The 21,085-nt window shown below is 37.0% G+C and overlaps 1 protein-coding gene across 1 annotated transcript; it reads right to left on the bottom strand.

The window, feature by feature from the left end:
* Positions 1–9,925: 9,925 nt before the first annotated feature.
* LOC125814913 (uncharacterized) lies at positions 9,926–11,455 on the bottom strand. The gene is made up of 3 exons (XM_049494360.1): positions 11,144–11,455; positions 10,665–11,053; positions 9,926–10,568 (listed from the first exon to the last, which is right to left on the bottom strand). The coding sequence occupies exons 1-3, from the start codon at positions 11,453–11,455 to the stop codon at positions 9,926–9,928; spliced, it is 1,344 nt and encodes a 447-aa protein (XP_049350317.1).
* Between the last annotated feature and the right edge of the window lie 9,630 nt (positions 11,456–21,085).

The raw sequence follows: 21,085 nt of genomic DNA, 5'->3' as shown, positions 1-21,085 counted from the left end.
ATTATTCGTTTGTTTATTATTGGTATTTTAGCCTTTCCTTTGGTGTATTTGCAATCTATGATATGTTCTCTTTGGCTTACTACATAATATTCTTCTTTTTGTCGTTTAAACCAATTTCTTATTGTTGGTATTTCAAATATTTTTTTTACTCTTAGGTCTAATTCTTTTCCTTTTATTTGTTCAAATATATTATTATCAAATATTATTTTTTGTTCTACAGATTCTTCATCTTGATGAAATTCTTCTTTAGTTATAATTCGTATATCTGTTTCAGTCATTTGTTATATTATAGAACCCATTGTCTGATTCCATTTCTATATCGTTATCCATTTCATTTTCTGATATTTCATATATGCTATCTTCACTTTCTAATTCATAATCTATGTATTCTATCTACATATATTTTTCATCGTCTATTATTATTTATGATATTTGCTTTTTCTTTGGATTTTTAGGTAATTTACAATCTCTAGCAATATGTCCTATTTTTCCACAGTTATAACAAGTACATTCTGTTAATTTTTTCTTTGGCCTATATAGTCTTTTAGTTTTATAATATTTTACGTAGTATCTCCTTCTTGGTTTTTTATGTTTAGTATTTTTTATTATACTTCTTTTTATAATATATATCTGTAAATCCAAATTGGGCTGTCATTTTACTTTTGCAACATGCTAAGTTTTTTACTAATACTTTATCCATTTTTATTTCTTTTTTATGTTTCTCACATAGTTCTATAAACCAGCGTTGTAAGAATTTCATCCTAGCTCCTAAGGTATCAGTTAATCCTGCTTCATTCCAACTTTTTATTACTTTTGAACTAAAGGGTTTTGGTAATTTTGTAAAACATAATTTTCTTATTTCTTTACTTTCTTCTGTACTGTATGTTCCTTTATAGTAGTATTCTCTAAATGCACATGTATATTCATTTATATAACACATGTTACATATTGCTAATTTTGTCATTAAATTTCTATTGATATTTTTTTCTTTATTTTGTTCTTCTACTTCTGTTGTCATACTACTAAATTCATTTCTTATAGTTATTTCGTATTTATATAATATTTTCATAGTTGTAGTAGCTAGTCACCATCAATTTTTTTTATCTCTATGAGGTTGAAAATCAGTTTGGAAGAAAAATAAAAAGAATTAGAAGTGATAGAGGTCATGAATATGAATCAAATGAGTTTAATTCTTTGTTAGATTATTGGGAATAGTTCATGAAACTACTCCTCCTCATTCTTCTTCATCTAATGGTGTAGCGGAAAGGAAAAATAGAACTTTGGTTGAATTGACTAATGTCATGCTTATTGAGTCACATGCACCTTTAAATTTATGGGGTGAAGCTATTTTAACTAGTTGTTATGTGTTGAATCGTTTGCCTCATAAAAAGTCAAAATTGACACCTTTTGAATTGTGGAAAGGTTACAAGCAAAGTTTGGGATATCTAAGAGTTTGGGGTTGTCTGGCCTTTGTGAGGCTAATGGATCCCAAGATTACAAACTTGGGTAAGAAAGTTACTACTTGTGCTTTTCTTGGTTATGCTTCAAATAGTACAACCTATAGATTTTTTAATCTTGAAGATAACATTGTGATAGAATCGGATGATGCTATTTTTCATGAGAATAAATTTCCTTTTCATTCTAAAAATAGTGGGGGTCAAAGGATTGAACAAAATATTTTGTCACTACCTAGTTCTTCTACTTCTACTTTGAAAAATAAAGAAGTTAATGATTTTGAGTTAAGAAGAAGTAAAAGAGCTAGAGTAGAAAAAGATTTTGGTCCTGATTTTTATGTGTTTAATGTTGGAGATGACCCTCTCGTTTTGAAAGAAGCATTATCTATTGAAGTTAGTTGATTTACTACCGGGTTGTAAAACAATTGGTTGCAAATGGGTCTTAAGAAAAAAGTTAAAACCGGATGGATCTATTGATAAATACAAGGCTAGACTAGTTGCAAAAGGTTTTAAAAGGCTAGAAGGCCTAGAATTTGTTTATACTTTTTCACCGGTAACAAGAATTACATCCATAAGACTTTTAATTGCTATGACTGCAATTTTTTATTTGCAAATTCATCAAATGAATGTAAAAACTGCTTTATTAAATGGAGACCTAATGAGGAAATTTATATGGAACAACCCGATCATTTTGTTGAAGCAAGACAAGAAAGCAAAGTATGTAAACTTACTAAATCCCTATATGGCTTGAAACAGACACCTAAGCAATGACATTAAAAGTTTGATTCCTGGATGATTGAAAATGAGTTTAAAACAAATGAGTGTGATAAGTGCATATATTCATATGTCTTGAAATAATTCACATGTGATTATTTGCCTATATGATGATGATTTGTTGATCTTTGGCTCTAACATGAATGTTATTGATGAAGCTAAAAATATTCTTAGAAGCCATTTTGATATGAAAGATCTTGGTGAGACAAATTTTATTCTTGGAATAAAAAAAACAAGAACATGTGAGGAAATTTTCCTTGACCAGTCACATTATGTTGAGAAAATTTAGAAAAAAATATAACTTTCTTGATTGCAAGCATGTTGTTACTCCTTTTGATTCAAGTGTTCACTTATTTTCTGTTGAAAGTGAAAATGATGTAATAAATCAAAAGGAATATGCTAGCATAATCTAAAGTTTGAGATATGTGACTGATTGCACTAGGCCTGATATTGCATATGCAGTAGGAGTACTTGGCAGGTTTACAAGCAAGCTAGGTAACAAACATTGGCATGTTATAACAAGAGTTATGAGATATTTAATTGAAACAAAAAATTGTGGTTTGTTCTATGAAAAATATCCTGCTGTACTTGAAGGATTTTGTGATGCAGATTGGAACACTTTATCGGGTGATTCTTGTTCTACCACTGGTTATGTATTTACTTTGGGTGGTGGTGCTATTTGTTGGAGATCAAAAAAGTAAACAATAATTGCTAACTCTACCATGGAGGTTGAACTAATTGCTTTAGCTTCATCTAGTGAGGAAGCGAATTGGTTAAGAGATTTATTATTTCAAATACCTTATTTTGAAAAATCAATTCCTCCAATTTTAATTCATTGTGACAGGACCGCTGCGATTGGTAGAGTTCAAAATCGTTACTACAACGGTAAATGAAGACCTATAAGGAGGAAACACAGTAATGTAAGATCGTATTTGACAAATGGTACCATTAATGTTGATTATGTCAAATCTTGTGATAATGTTGCAGATCCTCTTTCTAAGGCCTTAACGAGAAAAAAGGTCTGGAGCACATCGAGGGGGATGGGATTGAAGCCTATAAATCCTTGAGTCATATATGAGGAAGCCTAACCTGGGGACTAGAGATTCTATAACCAATTCAATGGGAAAAACTAATCATATGATGACTTGTTGTGAAAAATGCACTATTTCTTTATTTCCTCCTTATGATGTGAGTGCATTGTTTCCTGTAGTGATTTGTGAAGGTTGAGTTGATAAAACTCTTAATGAATATTTGTAGCCCGTATGGATGGAGTGTTAAGCTTACAAGAGCAACCTCGACAGATTTCACCTATGTGGTGTGGAAGTAGGTCGCTTCTATGAGAATTGACTTATTCTCAAAAGCACTCATGAAACCGGGATAGCACAAGGTCGTAACGTGTTGGCTTTTAAAGCTCATGTCAACACCTTGATTATTATGTGTGAGCAGTGATATTTTATTTCCCTTAAGCAGTTATAGTTCAAGTCTGAGACCACTACGACTCTGGAGTAAAAGTTATTGTTTCACTAAGTGGGGGTTCAATGCAGAGCACACCTTCATTATGCATAGTAGTCTTCCTTCAGCTGATGGACTCTTTTTTTTTTGTAACACATAACACGCAAGAAAATAGAGAGTGCATAAAAGTTAATCAAAAAAGAGAGTTCTTATTAGTTGAAGGAAGATGTTCTTTTTGTGGAGCTTTGACTCAACTCTTGTCCAGAATTTGTTGCATTATACTTTGTGAGAAGGCTGTTGTATCCTGGATGGGATAAGTCAAGAAGGACTACTGTTGGACCGGTGAAAAACATTTGCAGCAATGGGCTTGAATCTCCTTAAAGAGAGCGAGATATCCGCACATCAGCTTGAAGAGATTTATTTCTTCATTTTTATTTTCAATTGTAATCTTGTAATTCTGTTATTTTGTAATTTTTCACTAACATAATATAATAGCTATCTTCAAGCCAATGCTTTTAATGTTACTAATAGACATAACATGCAAACAAACTTTAACTATATATAGGCAAATATTATTTTTTCATTCAGACAAGAATTCAAGTATATCAATCAACATTTGGGGGATGCAAGAAAATATATTAAAAAATAAATTAAGAAAAATGGTGCAACAGTTTATGCAGTAAGAAATTGGACTGACCTGGACACTTCAATTTCGTAGCATAAAAGAAATACTGATAAAAATGTAATAAAATAAAATAATAATATTATTACTTAGTAAAGGTTACTAACCGATTAAGCAGATAATTAATAAATGAAACGAAATTTTATGCGAGATCCAAAATCCAGAGAAAACTTAGGAAATAATTGTAAGCGTCTAAAGTTTCAATCCTGAAATACAGTAAACAGGAAAAGAAAAATAGCAAGCAAACAATAATATTTGTATTTGAATAAATGCGAAGGTTACAATCTTTATAAAATCTCTTAAAAAAACATATGTAATCCCCTGATTCTTCTCTCCACAGATGTTCTTGATTTGGCGGAATACTTGCGGCTCAATACTTGGAGCAAAGACTTCTTTGTATGCGGAAGACTTGCAGATCACCAATGAAGAGCAACTATGTATTTCTGTGTGTATGTATGTGTGTATATTTTTGGTCTTATGAAGACCTCTTTATATAGGCTTGAGCTAGGACTTTAGGGGTATTTTGGTCCAAGCAATTTTGACCCCTGGGCCTGAAGAACATGAGTTGGGCTCATCTTGTCAATTTAATGGACTGACCCAAATGTTATTTGGACTTGATTTAAGTCATATAATTCTGACATAAATATTAATCCGACTTTATTAACCAGTAATTTGACTTGGTCAGCGTATCATGAATTTAAGATTTAATCCAAATTTAGTATGAATTTATCAATAAAATTTCACTGTCTACAAATGTCCCCTGCTTCGAGGCTTGTTGGGATGCTCAATTTATCGAACTTGTAAAGACAAGCCTTGAAGTATTTGTGAAGCAAATGTTCTTTTTTTTTCGTAGTTGATCTTTCAAGAAACATTTGAAGCTTCATGAGAAATGACTATGCCGATATGTTGATGTCAACATTTACCAGAGTCTTCATGACAACATTCTCTAATTTGTCAACTCATTTTCGACTTGAAGTGTTTTGAGCTCATGAAGACTTATCGCATGACATTTCTTCATAGTTTGGTACTTTTATTTGGGTCATCAACTACAAAACGACCGCCAATTTGATGAGCAAGGATTGCGTCTACAAGCTTGACTTGGTGATACAGAGCTTGTGATTTCGACAAAAAATTTAGGCGCTGCTTTCTTTGGGGTTGAATGCCCAGCCAGTTTTTTTTTCTAAATTACTTGAATAAAACGCAAGGAATTCAAATTCTCATTGCGCAAGTCTATTCTCATTCGGGGTTTTTTTTTTACTCCCCATGTAGTTTCTGAGAAAACCTTACCATAATTTGGTTTATATGAGATTTCCATAACTCGACTTCTTTGGAAAATTTTCATAATTTGATTCTTATGAAAACTTGCCATAATTTGGTTTCTATGGAATTTCCATAATTTGATTCCCATGGAAACTTACCATAATTTGGTTCCTAGGAAAAATTACCATAATTTTGTTTCAAATATGGTTTTTCCATAATTTGTAGGAACACAATTTATGTACTTTTGATTTCTATAAATACACATGCTCTAACAATGGTTGATTGTCAACTTGACGCATATCAAACTCAATTTTCGTCACTATTTTTCAGTACAACAGATCAGCGCTAGAAAATTCATAACCTGTTGTAAAAACGTTGAAATCATGATTCGTCTGATGTTTCAGAAACTAGACTCAGAAAACTACGACATATCCGAAATTCAAAATCAAAACCCTTCTGAATTGATGGGAATTAATTTTTTGAAGTTTGCTATCAAATCTGTCTTTCTTTTTTATAGCTCTATGCAGTCTTGCCAAAGCGTCTCTATCTTGGTGCAGAAGATTCTAAATGACAAACGACTTGATTCTGTAGAAACTAGACATAAAATTCTATGACATATCCAACAATCAAGGTAAAACTCTTCATGGATTGACGAGAATTAATTTTTGAAATTGGTCTTCAATTCTGTCATTATTGTTTTGCAGATTTGTGGAGTCCCACCAAAACGTTTGTATTTTTGCGTAGGAGAGCTCGAATGGAGAGCGACTTGATTCTATAGAAAATAGACTCTTAAGTCTTCATGAGTTTACTTCTCTGCATCTTTGCCGAAGAGCCGCATATTGATTTCCGTATTGATTGAGAATTTTGTCCTCATCTACATGGAGAAAGAACAAAAATCTCTTAAGTCAATATATATGACCACATTCATCATGACGATCGCGAGAGCATATGCCACAATTTTCCTCATGCCGATTTGAAGCTTCGTGCAATTTGCACCATGAGACACATCACTTTTCCTTTTTTTTTGTAGGTTTACAATGGATCAAAAATAGCCTGAATATCATACCATAAAAAAATGAGGGGTAATCCATAATTGACAAGGAACCACTTGATGCATCTTTGTTTGTAGGTGTGATTTTGACGACGAATCATACTTGGTGTAATATTTTAGAGATTGTGGCTTTGGTGGAGATGAACCACACTTCGTGCATCTTCTTTTGTAACTGCGGCTTTGACAACGAACCACACTTGGTGCATTTAAATTTACATTTGTGGCCACACACGATGCATCTACTTTTGTACTTTCTACTTTGATGATGAACCACACTTAGTGCCTCTTCTTTTGCAATTGCGGCTTTAGCGATGAACCACTTTTAGTACATCTTCTTCTACAATTGCAGCGTGGAGCATCTTCTTTTAGAGTTGTGGCCTTGATGAAGAACCACATATGAAATATCTTTTTTTTTTTTTTTTGCAGAGGCTTCGATGACGAACCACACTTGATTTCTCTTCTTTTGTAGTTTCAGCTTTGATGACGAACCACACTTGGTGCCTCTTCTTTTGCAGTTGCGGCTTTGACGACGAACCACACTTGATATCTCTTCTTTTGTAGTTTCAACTTTGATGATGAACCAGACTTGGTGTCTCTTCTTTTCCAATTACGACTTTAGCGATGAACCACACTTAGTACATCTTCTTCTACAATTACGGCGCGGAGAATCTTCTTTTAGAGTTGTGGCTTTGATGAAGAATCACACATGAAATATCCTTCTTCTTTTTTGCAGTTGCGGCTTCGACGACGAACCACACTTGATATCTCTTCTTTGGAGGATCTTGTCGAGAATTTCTTCAAGTCGTATGCAGTGTATGATACTTTAAGATCATCAAAGATGACTAAAGAATCACATGAAAATGCCCTCTCTGATGCGCAACGCCGTCTCGATGGTGCAAAGCTGACACATGAAAAACTGGATGGATCCATGGATAAACTTCAAGCAACTCTAATGGAGAAAGAATTAAAAGCCTTGACTTCCAAGAAAAAGAAGGTCACCGCGCTCATTAACAAATATCAAGAGAAGCTGTCCAAAATTCAAGAGAATGTCACCATCACGGAGGGCGAGATTTATACCATTGAGGCAAATAATGTGATGTCTAACGATGAAGTTGAGAAACTAGCCCAAACTAGAAGGGACAGTTGAGAAAAGTCGCCAAGAAATCATAAGCTTCAAACTTTTTCCATAGTTAGATTTTTTTATTTATTTGCTTAGGATTTTCTAATTCGCTCATTATGGTGTAGTGTTTCTTTTTTTGAAGCAATAAAATACTGACTTATATTTCAATAAGAATTTTCTCCTCTTGAATTTTGATTGTTTCTTTCCACGAGCCCCTTTTCTTATTAAAAAAAGACTCCATAAGCTAGTGTTTATATGAGGATAGCAACAAAAACGTTAACTTTTCAGTTTTCTTCAGCTTTGTGCACATGAGGTAGAAAATTCATAACGTGGGGTAGGAGCACTGGAATAATGAGCTTCTTTTTTTATTGGAAAGATAACTTCGAGATCCTCAATCTATATAAAAATCACGTCCATAGGATTTACAGATTAATACAGATTTGTCTCCAAAGTCAGCTCAAAATCCGCGTGCTTGAATTTTCAGCTTTCTTCAGCTTTGCGCACATGAGGAAGAAAATTCATAACGTGGAGTAGAAGCACTGGAATAATGAGCTTCTTTTTTTTTGTTGGAAAGACAAATTCAAGAGCTTCAATCCATATACAAATCACGTCTATAGGATTTATGGATTAATACAGAATTTTCTTCAAAGTCAGCTCAAAATCTGGGTACTTGAATTTTCAGCTTTTTTCAGCTTTGCGCACATGTGGAACAAAATTCATAACGTGGAGTAGGAGAGCCAGAATAATGAGCTTCCTTTTTTGTTGGAAAGACAACTTCGAGATCTTCAATCTATATAAAAATTACATCTATAGGATTTATGGATTAATACAGATTTGTCTTCAAAGTCAGCTCGAAATCCGCGTGCTTGAATTTTCAGCTTTCTTCAGCTTTGCGCACATGAGGAAGAAAATTCATAACGTGGAGTAGAAGCACTGGAATAATGAGCTTCTTTTTTTGTTGGAAAGACGACTTCGAGAGCTTCAATCCATATAAAAATCACGTCTATAGGATTTACGAATTAATACAGATTTTTCTTCAAACTCAGCTCAAAATCTGGGTACTTGAATTTTCATTTGAAATAATTAGCATGATATTCACATGGTTTTTATTTTTTTATTTTTTTTATTCTTATGACTGAACCTAGAGTAATAATACTCTAAGCTGTCTACCTACCTCAGTGAAGAGGATCAAGTCATTACGTAGTTCAGAGAGTGAATTTTATTTTTATTTTATTTTTTTTGTGTCCTAACTTTTGCCTAGGCCGCCTCTTTCGAGATTTTCAACCTAGCGGACATTTTATTCTTTTTTTTTTTTGGAGCCATACACAGTTTATACTCTTGCGGGCCAGGAATATGACGCCGCTTCAAGGATAGTACTTCTTCAAGAATTTTCCATTGATGGGACCAATCCGCAAGCCGTCTGCATCCACAATTTTGTAAGCTCCGCTTGAATAGACTTCTTGAATGACATATGGTCCATCCCATTTTGATGTGAACTTGCTTTTCGATTTATGAGATATGATAATTGGTCTTCTTACCGCAAGGACTTGATCACCGACTTGGAAAGACCTTAGGTGAACCTTTTTATTGAAAGCACGGGAAAGACGAGCTTGATAGCACTCAAGACTTTGTTGAGCTTCCAACCTTTTCTCATCGAGAGATTCTAATTCTTCAAGGCGTAGACAAGAATTTTCTTCTTCAGTAAGTCCCTCTTGGATGGCAAGCCTCAATGATGGTATTTGTCGTTCAAGTGGAAGGACTGCTTCAGTTCCAAAAACAAGAGAATAAGGAGTTGCTTGAGTCGGCGTGCGATGAGTCGTCCGGTATGCCCAAAGAGCTTTTTCCATTCTATCATGCCAATCCCTTTTAGATTTGGAGACGACCTTCTTTATCAAGTTGCACAAGGTCTTGTTAAATGCTTCAGCTAGTCCATTTGCAGCAGCATAATACATCGATGAATTATGTTGCTTGAAGCCAAAAAGGTCGCAGATCTTATCCATCAATTTATTGGTGAATGACTTTCCATTATCTGTTAGTATATAACTAGGAATGCCAAAACGATAGATGATGTTCACCCTGATGAAGTTTGCAACATTTTCCTTCTTTACTTCTTTGAGGGCTTCGGCCTCAGCTCATTTTGAGAAGTAATCTGTTGCAGCCAAGATGTACAAGTGACAACCAGAAGATTTAGGTAGTGGTCCAACTACGTCTAGCCCCCAAGCATCAAATGGCCAAGATACAATAGTCGGATGTAATACATCAGGAGGTTGGTGCATAAAGTTTGCATGAAATTGGCATGCTTGACATCTTCGAGCATAATCCAAGCAATCTTTTACCATTGTTGGCCAATAATACCCCATTCTTTTTATATGAAAGTGTAACTTGGGCCCAAATTGATGTGATCCACAAACTCCAGAATGTGCTTCTTGCATATCTTGAATCGCTTCTTCTTCCCCCAAACAACGCAAGAGGACTCCCTCGAATGATCTACGATATAGAGTATCTTTGTAGTAAAGAAACCTAGGAGCACGACGACGAATTTCAGTCCTTTTCTTTGGATCTTCTGGAAGTATATTGTAACACAAGTAATCAATCAAAGCATGTCTCCAATCGACTATCTCAGCCTGTAAGACAGCTACAAAATGTTCAAATTTGCTTTCTTCATCCATATCTGGTGGTACTATCCATTTTTGGCAGATAGTGATTTGCGCTTGATCAGGCAGAGTTAAAGTTGAAGCCAAAGCGGCTAAAGCATCAACTTTCTTATTCTCCTTTCTTGGAACATGTTGAAGAGTTACATCTCCGAGTCATCTAATCGATTTTTGTGCATAGTCATGATAGAGACGCACTTTTGGCTTTTTGACTTCATACCTACCCAACAATTGATTGATCACTAATTCAGAGTCTCCAAAAACTTGTAATTGCAATTGCTTCATATCAACCGCCATTTCAAGCCCAAGTATTAAGGCTTGATATTCTGCAACATTATTGGAGCAACATTGCGATAAGGTGAAGGAATACGGCAAGATCTCCTCTCGAGAAGTGACAAATATTACCCCAGCGCCAGCTCCTTCGCGATATGAGGCCCCATCAAAATACATCTTCCAAGGTGGTTGAACTTCAACAACCATTGCATCTTCATAAGGTAATTCATCAATGAGTTCCCAATCATCAGGTATCGGGTGGTCTGCTAAGAAGTCTGCCAATGCTTGCCCTTTTACAGCCTTTTGAGGAACATACACAATTTCAAATTGCTGAAACTGGAGATACCATCTTGCTAGTCAATCATTGAGGACAGGTTTCGACATCACAAATTTAATGGGGTTGGCTTTAGAAATAAGACGGACGACGTGAGCTTGAAAGTAGTGTTTCATCTTCTGAATTGAGAAGACTAAGGCCAAACATAGGTTTTCAATTGGCGAGTACTTCAACTCATTTGGTGTCATCATCCTACTTAAGTAGTAAAGGGAATTTTCTTTCCCTTTGCCATTCTCTTGGGCTAAGAGTGCTCCCACTGATCTTTCTTGAGCTGATATGTAAAGTATCAATGGCTTTGCAGGAACAAGAGCTGCTAAAATTGGTGGTTTTGTCAAGTAAGACTTGATGCTCTCAAAGGCATTACTATAAGCTTGGTCCCATTCGAAAAGAGTGCCCTTTTTCATAAGGCGGCTGAATGGTTGGCACTTTCATGAATCTCCTAAGATATGCTAGCTTCCCTTGCAGACTCTTCAATTCATGAATGTTTCTTGGCTCTACCATCTTCAAAATTGCATCTACTTTTACTTGATCAATTTCTATTCCTCGATGTCGTACAATCAAACCAAGGAATTTTCCAGAGGTAACTCCGAACGCACATTTCAAATGATTCATTCTAAGTTGATACCTTCGTAGTAGATCAAACACCATCCTCAAGTCTTGCAAGTGATCGCATTTTTTTCTTGATTTCACTACTAAATCATCAACATAACATTCAACATTTTTGTGAAGAATGTTATCAAAGATGTTTTGCATAGCTCTTTGGTATGTTGCTCATGCGTTCTCCAAACCGAAAGGCATTACTTTGTAGCAATAAATGCCCTTAGGAGTGCGAAATGCGGTCAACTCTTCATCCTTTGGCGACATGCGGATCTGATTGTAGCCGGATGAACCATCCATAAAAGACATCGCCTCATACCCAGTAGTGGCATCAATCATAAGCTCAGGGATAGGAAGTGGAAATTCATCTTTGGGACATGCATTATTGAGATCTCTAAAGTCAACGCAAACTCGAATTTGCCCATTCTTCTTCCTCACGGGGACAATACTTGAAACCCATGTGGGGTACTTAACTTCACGGATAAAGCCAGCCTCAATAAGCTTGTTAACTTCAGTTTCGATCACGGGAACCAATTCAAGCCTAAAACGTCGTTGCGCTTGCTTGATGGGACGTGCACCGCTTTTCACAGCAAGATGATGGACTGCTACCTTCGGGTCTAATCCAGGCATTTCTTTGTAACTCCAGGCAAATACATCTTTATACTCTTTGAGTAAGTCAACGTAGGCCTTTTCTTCATCACTCGCCAGTGAAGCATTCACATAAGTGGGTTTTGGATGTTCATCAGTTCCAAGGTTGATTTCTTTCAATGCATCAACTGTCACCTTTATTCCTTCTTCAAGTTCGGGTGGCGCATCTTTAGCATATTTATCTTCTTGAGGTTCTCCATCGTTGAAAGATATATGGTAACACCATGAAACATTCTCCAACTCTCCATCAATTTTAATTGGAAAAAAAAATATGCCTTTCATCTTGTGTAGTGACATGATATGAAGAGCCAACACTTTCTTCATCTTCATCACGTTGCTTGGTGTAGACCACAACATGCGACTTTGCCTTTAGTACTTCTCCACACGAGACCACAATGTTCGTCTGCCGCCTCTTGCTATTTCTCCAAACCTTGTTTTTCTTCCTCAATGGCCCTAACCTTTCCAATACAGAAATCCTCTTTGTTGAGCTTCCAAGTCGGTCAAAGACAGAATGCCTTTTGTTAGAATTAGTAGACTCATCTTCCACAGTTATGTAGTTGTTGCTTACCCTTTTTATGGAGATGCGGATAGGTGGAGGTTGTTTGTAGCCCAACCCTTCACGTTGTTGCCTCATAGCATGTTCTGATGGAAGCTTCCCCAATTTTGACAGTTCGTTTGGATCGAATCCAGCTTTTGCTAGCAGCCTGTAAGCATTTGGATCAAAACCTTCTTATGTACGCTTCATTGGGAGTGCTTCATATAGGGGTGACTTAGGGACCACAAATTTTCTGTGAAGTAATGACTTAGGAGCCACAGACTTCCCAAGTAATTTTGTGGATGACTTCACCGTATCAATTCGCCTTATAGGAAGGGTCAACCCTTCCAGCGCATTTTCTCGCAATTCGAGAGAGTGTTCTTGTCCTCCTTTGCCTTTGGGACATAACGAAGAATGGGTGTGACCTTTTTACTTGAAAAGGCACCAATCACATTAGGCATCTTGTTTGGATTGCCAAGCTTTGAATCTTCCTTGTTTGTGACTTTTGCCTTACCGACCGCTACCTTAGCCATATTATTAGGGAGTCCGACATCTCCGGATGCAATGGCATCGACTTTTATGGAATATTTCTTCAAGTAAAACTTTGCGTCAGCAAAGTGAGCTTCAACTTCAGTGAATGGATTATCATCTGCAATAACCCTTTTTGCAACTCCATCCTCATAATACTTCAAACATTGGTGGTATGTAGATGGGATTACTTTGTTCTCATGTACCCACGGCCTACCAAGCAAAATGTTATATGAAGTCTTTGCATCAATTACATGTAACCACACGCTTGATTGTAACTCTCTGATGGTAAGGTCTATTTTGACGGTCCCTATAGACCTTTGTCCTCCTTGATTGAATCCTTGGATCATCAAGCGACTATCAGTAAGATCTGCTGTTGATATCCCAAGTTCTTTCATTGTGCGAATTGGAAGGATGTTGATTCCAGATCCTCCATCAACTAGGATTCTATTCACCCTTTTCTCACATGCAAAACCAACCATGAATAAAGGGCGATTATGAAATGTGTCACAAAACAGAAGATCATCGTCAGAGAATGTGATTTTGGCCATACATGCATTTTCGACTCCAGGAGATGACTGTGGAGCATCTTTTGGTGATGGACATGATGGATTTTCATCTTCAGGAGACAACTTTGGAGCATCTTTTGGTGATGGACATGATGGAGTTTCATCTTTCGCTTCCTTTTCATCGACATTACAACATAGAGCTTTTGTGCCATCGCATGTGAACTTGGTGTAACACCAATTTGGCAAATATTCCCCTAATGTAACGGGTCTCCGCAGCTCTTGGTAGTGGTGCACCTTTATTTCCTTCTTCTTTGAATGCACGATCAAAGTTTTGGTTTTGGGTCTCCTTACCATCTTTTCCCTGACGTGTTGCTTTGTTGACTCCTTATGCGAACTCACTTTTCTGTGTCTACGGCGAGTCACAAGAGTCCAGCCCCAATCATCAAAATCATCTACTAGGTCTTCATCTTGTCTTGTTGATCCCTCTCCTACAGAGGCCACATCACTTAGTATAGGGAAAGATAACAAATTATTTACTTCAATGGGCTCAAAGTCTCCAAACTTAATCATTCTTGTCTGATTGGTGTTTGGAATGTCTTGCTCCATATTTCCTTCAACAAAATTGTAGGTCATGACCGGATTGGGTAAGTCAGAAGTGACACTGACTTAGTTTGAACTCAATTTCTCATCTTTAAGTTCATTCTTCCCTTCGCGAGCTAAGTCCATGATTTTATCCTTGAAGACGAAGCATTTCTCGATAGGGTGTCCAACCAGCCGGTGATATTTGCAGTATTTTGGATCATCACTCCTCCCTGCTTCATCTGGTCGTTTCATCTCTGGTAGCTCGAAAAGTTTCATCTCAAGAAGTTCATCAAAGATTGCGGAAACATCTGAGTCAAGAAATGGGTAGTCCTTCCGCTGCATTTCCTTCAAGGTGAGCTTTTGATTTGTCCTTCCTTCAAAAGAATTCATTTTTGCACTCTGCGTATTGCCCACCCTTGTGGTGAATTTCACATGAGAGGCATTGACGTTCGTGGATTCTTTGTTTTCAGTCCTTGGCAAATAGTTTCCCACTTTCTTGAATTCTTGCCTTTCTTTGACTTTGCGGAGTTCATGGACAAGTGGTGCTTCAGTTCCAACTGACGACATGCTCAACTCCATATCATGAGCGCGAGTGGCCAACTCTTCAAAAGTTTTAGGCTTTATGCCTTGCAAAATATAGCGGAGACCCCAATGCATACCTTGAATGCACACCTCTATGCCTGAAGCTTCACTAAGTCTATATTTACAGTTTAGACTTGCATGCCTCCATCGGTTGATGAAGTCAAAGACTGGTTCTTCATTTCGCTGAAGTGTGTTTGTAAGTTCCACCATGCTTACAGTACGTCTTGTGCTATAGAAGCGGTTGAGAAATTCTTGCTCCATTTGTTCGCAACTATCAATGGAACCAGACTCAAGGTCCGTGTACCAATCAAAAGCATTGCCCTTAAGGGAGCGAACAAATTGTTTGACGAGGTAATGGCCGTATGTTCCAGCATTGTTGCAGGTTTCAATGAAGTGTGCCACATGTTTCTTTGGGCTTCCCTTACCATCGAACTGCTGAAACTTTGGAGGTTGATAACCGGCAGACATTTTCAAACTATCAATCCTTGCAGTGTATGGCCTTGCATATGTCAAGGAGGATTTTGTAGCAACCTCGTACTTGTCTTTAATGGTACCCATGATGAACTCCCTGATTTGGTTGATCGGGATCGTTCCTTCCGAAGAAACTTGGATCTCTTTAGCATATTCAACATGCTTTGTGGGGCGATCGACTGTCTCTTGAACTTGCGGACGTATTCCAGGTGCGTAACTTGATCCTTCATCCATCATGCCCTCCACCCTGTTAGTTAGCTTAACAATTCGAGCATCTTGATCTTGAACATACTTGGTCAAGCCTTCAATAGCTCTTGTCAAGCTCACAAGTTGTTCTTCTACGGATGAAGCGTTAGTCACCATTGCATGCATTACCATAGTAGGTGGCGGAGAGTAGTGTTGATTTTCCTTAACATGAGATGCAAACATGTTATGTGGGGTAGATCCCGTGATTAAGACATCATTGTCAGCCGAAGCGAAGGACTTCTCGTATGTAGATGGGCTCAATTGGGTAAGAACCTTCTCGACCATTTCGGCAATGTTTTCCTTTGCAGCTTTTGCAGGAGACTTCACATGTTTTGGAGACAAACCAAAGACAGTAGCAGATTCGGACGACACTCGTGAGGCTTGTTGTCCCAGCAATTTGGCTTGGTTCCTTGTGATAGGTCCCATGCTTCCCGCAGTAACATCGAGGATGTTTTCGACATCGATGCAGAACTTGGATCCATCAGTTTTTGCAGATGCTGATGCGGATTTTGATGCCGATGCAGATTTCAACGCAGATGGAGATTTTGATCCAGATGAGGATACGGATGTAGATCCAGATTTGGATGCAGATGCGGATTTCGAGTTGATCTTTTTGAAAGTCATCTCGGTGTTTTTGAACTTTGGTTGTCTTGAAAAGAAGAGATGAGAGGTAAAGATTGTCCCACTTGGCGTGCCAATTTGTAAGCGTCTAAAGTTTCAATCCTGAAATACAGTAAACAGGAAAAGAAAAATAGCAAGCAAACAATAATATTTGTATTTGAATAAATGCAAAGGTTACAATCTTTATAAAATCTCTTAAAAAAAGATATGTAATCCCTTGATTCTTCTCTCCACAGATGTTCTTGATTTGGCGGAATACTTGCGGCTCAATACTTGGAGCAAAGACTTCTTTGTATGCGGAAGACTTGCAGATCACCAATGAAGAGCAACTATGTATTTCTGTGTGTATGTATGTGTGTATATTTTTGGTCTTATGAAGACCTCTTTATATAGGCTTGAGCTAGGACTTTAGGGGTATTTTGGTCCAAGCAATTTTGACCCCTGGGCCTGAAGAACATGAGTTGGGCTCATCTTGTCAATTTAATGGACTGACCCAAATGTTATTTGGACTTGGTTTAAGTCATATAATTCTGACATAAATATTAATCCGACTTTATTAACCAGTAATTTGACTTGGTCAACGTATCATGAATTTAAGATTTAATCCAAATTTAGTATGGATTTATCAATAAAACTTCACTGTCTACAATAATATATAAGAGTACTATCTAAATTGTGCTCGTGATAGCCAATGAGAGTTGTTCCAATGAAAAGTAAAAATATAGCTCATGTAAATTGTCTGTCTGAGAGTCTTCTCTAGAATGATCAAGATGAGCAGATTATATAGTGAAGAATATAGAGTCATTAAAGGGAATGCAGTAATGGAAAAGCAATATTTTGACAAAACCAAACAAGATAATTTTTTTCTTAATTTAGATTTGGGGAAATAATTGAGGTAAAAAATTGAATCAATTAGATAAATTATCCTAAATAAAAGCAAGTAAGAATTTGTAAAAGTTAAATAAGGCAAGAAAGTAATTTGTGCGAATAAAGAAACAGAACACATCAAGTGTCCAAGGCACTACGCATTCACGAACCAATTTCTGACAAAATTTCCTCTTCGTCATAATTAAAAGAATAAAACTAAATAGAGACAATTCAAAATAGCCAGCTAAATTAGAAAATAATTAAGGAAAATAATTGAATTAGAGACAATTAGGAAGAATCAAATTATAATATTAAATGTTATCAAATTAGATCAAGATTCTGGTTCAAATTCAAATAAGGTAGTGATACCAAAATGAAGGTATCAAGGGAGTAAAATGCAGATAAGAAGAAGAAAGAAGAAGAATTAAGAGAAGGATGAAGAACAAGGGAGAAATTGAGAGAGAATGAGAGAGGAAATGAAAATTATATTGAGCTATCACATTCAAATTATGCCTTACAAGTACTATCCACTCCTATTAATACTACTTAGTTAGAATTAAAGGAACATACAAAGAAAAATACAATGAATACTAGAAATGAGCATAGGAACTGATTCTAACTACTTTTCCCGTCAAAATAGTAGTCATGCTAATGGTGTGTGACCTTCCAGCTCAGCAATGACGTGGTATCTGCCATGTGACTGAAGTATTACGTGGTTATTGAACCCAAATTTGTATCAATACCCCCTTGTGAAACAGTACCCTTGTCCACAAGGGTGATAGAAGGAAACCGAATCTGTAATGTAGATGCCAATTCCCAAGTAGCATAAGATTGATCAAGGCCAGACCACTGAATAAGCCACTGAGCAACCGCCTTACTACCACGCTTCACCATTCGGCGCTCCAAGATATATTCAGGCTCAGGGCAATGAGGACTAGATAAGTCAATGATGGGAGGGTGTACTATAGTACAGGGAAGTTCATGACATAATTTAAGCTGAGAAATATGAAAAGTATGATGGATTTGCACTTCAAGAGGGAGGAGGAGTTTGTATGCCACAATACCTATCTTCTCCACAATGGGATATGGACCGAAAAATCAAGAAGTGAGCTTGTGATATGGAAAAATAGACAAGGAAGATTGTCTATAAGGTTGAAGTTTAACATAAACCCAATCGCCAACCTGGAAATGCCTATCAGACCTATGATTGTTGGCCTGTGCACACTTCCTTTGTTGGGCTCGATGTAAATGAAACTTAGCCAACTCGAGTTTAAACTGTCTGTTTAGCATAAAATCCTCAACAACATCAGAATCAAAGTCACCAGGCAAGTATGGAAGATTTAAGGGAGGAGGATAGCCATATAACAATTCAAAAGGAGAAGAGTGAATAGTAGAATCTGGGTTAGAGTTGTACCACCACTCAGCTAAGGCGAGATAAGAAACCCAATCAGCAGGAGCATCAGTACAAAAACATCTGAGATAGGTTTCAAGACACATATTCAGAACCTCAGTTTGGCCATCAGTCTGAGGATGGTAAGCTGTAGAAGTGGACACCTCCTGAGCATTTAAAAATGCTTTCCAAAAGTTGCTAATGAATATAGGATCCCTGTCACTAGTTATAGTTGCAGGGAAACCATGCAACTTGAAAATGTTATCCAAGAAGATAGGAACAAGAGATTGCGCACTATAGGGATGTGATAAAGCAATGAAATGACCAGTTTTGGTTAATCTATCAACGATTACCCAAATAACAGTTTTGCCTTTAGATCGAGGGAGTACTTCAATAAAGTCCATACATATATCCGTCCATGGCAAAGCAGGTATAGGCAAGGGTTGGAGTTGACTAGGATAAGCTGATGTATCATATTTGTTCCTCTGGCACACAACACACTTGTGTACAAAATTAGCTATATCTGATCGAATACCCTTCCAATAGAAATAGGCCATGACCTTCCTAGTAGTGGAATCAATGCCTGAATGCCCACTAGCAGGAGTAGAGTGCCATAGTGATAAGATTTTGGTTCTAAGGGAAACATCATCACCAAAAACTAATTTCCCTTTTCGTCTCAGCTGTGCATTAAGCCAAGTGAAATGCTTACGAGGTTGCACCTGCAAGGATTGAATATGGACTTGTAATGCAGGATCCGTAGTCCAACTAGCTTTGATCTCATCCCATAAATCAGCTTGGACTGAAGATATCATCATGGACATAAGTTCTGAACCTTGGATCCTAGATGAAGTATCTGCAACCAGGTTTTCCTTACCCTTTTTATACTGAATTTCAAAGTCAAAAGGCAACAGTTTAGCCAACCACCTAATCTGAGAATCTGTATGTAACTTTTGCTCCAATAGATACTTCAAGGCTTTGTGATCAGTTTTAAGAATGAAGTGTTGACCAAGTAAGTAGTGGGCCCACTTGGTGACAACAAACACTAAGGCCAATAATTCCTTTTCATACACAGATAGAGCCGTATGGCATGCAGATAAACCCTTGCTAATGAAAGCAATAGGGTGGTCATTTTGCATAAGGACAGCACCAATGCCATTACCACTCGCATATGTTTCAACAACAAATGGAATAGAGTAATCAGGTAGAGCAAGAACAGGCGCATCAACCAATGCTGATTTCAACTCTATAAAAGCTTGAAAAGCACTGTCAGACCATATGAAATTGTCCTTTTTCAGTAACTCAGTGAGAGGTCTACTGATGATTCCATATCCCTGAATAAACTTTCTGTAATAACCTGCTAGACCTTAAAAAAACCCTTAATTGTTTGAGGGTACTAGGAGCAGGCCAACTCTGAACAGCCTGGATCTTTCTTTGATCAGTGGAAACCCCTTCATAGGAAATAAAATGCCCTAAGTATTCAACCTTTGAAACCCCAAACACACACTTTGATTGTTTCTCCAACAACTGATGGTGGATCATAAGGTCAAAAACTGACTTCAAATGGTTAACATGATCCTGTAATGACCTGCTATAAACCAGAATTTCATAAAAAAACACTAATACAAATTTCCTTAAATGCGGCTGGAAAATGTGATTCATTAAACATTAGAATGTACAAGGTGCATTAGTTAAGCCAAAAGGCATAACGAGGAACTCATAATGACCAAGATGAGTTTTGAAAGCAGTTTTAGGGACATCTTTAACTACCATCCTAATTTGGTGATAACCAGATCTCAGATCCACCTTGAAAAATACTCTTGCTCCTATCAGCTCATCCAAAAGATCATCAATAATAGGTATAGGGAACTTGTCCTTTATAGTGCACTAATTAATCTCTTTATAGTCTACACACAATCTCCATGTGCCATCCTTTTTGCCCACAACCACCACTGCAGAAGAGAAGGGGTTGTTACTATATTGAATAACACCCTGTTGGAGCATATCATTGACCAACTTCTCTATAATATCCTTCTTCATAGCTGAGCATCTGTAAGGTCTGATATTGACAGGTTTGGCTCCATTTTGTAGAGGGATCTTATGATCACATGGACCCCTTAGAGGAGGTAAGATTGTAGGTTCATAAAATATCTTATGATATTGATCAAGTAAAACACCAATTTCTGATGTTATGGTTTCCTTCTTCAATAACTGTAGGGCAAAGTTCTATCCCACAACGATTTCCCCATTCATAACTGGCAACATTTGTAACATGAATAATTCAACCTCATCTCCTGATAACTTGTTCACAGCTTTGGAACTGGCCAGCCTACAATCTCCATGCACCCCCTTAAGTACATGTTTCTTTCCTTGGTGATTGAAGGACATAGTAAGTTCTGTAAAGTCCATGGTCACTGGACCTAATGTTTTCATCTGCAATGCTCCCAGAACAATATTATAT

Source organism: Solanum verrucosum, unplaced genomic scaffold (assembly GCF_900185275.1).
Source record: "Solanum verrucosum unplaced genomic scaffold, falcon-dt-bn FXZP01000265.1, whole genome shotgun sequence".
NCBI classification, from domain to species: domain Eukaryota; kingdom Viridiplantae; phylum Streptophyta; class Magnoliopsida; order Solanales; family Solanaceae; genus Solanum; species Solanum verrucosum.
Note: the sequence above shows the minus strand (reverse complement) of the source record. Positions and strands in the feature narration are given on the sequence as shown.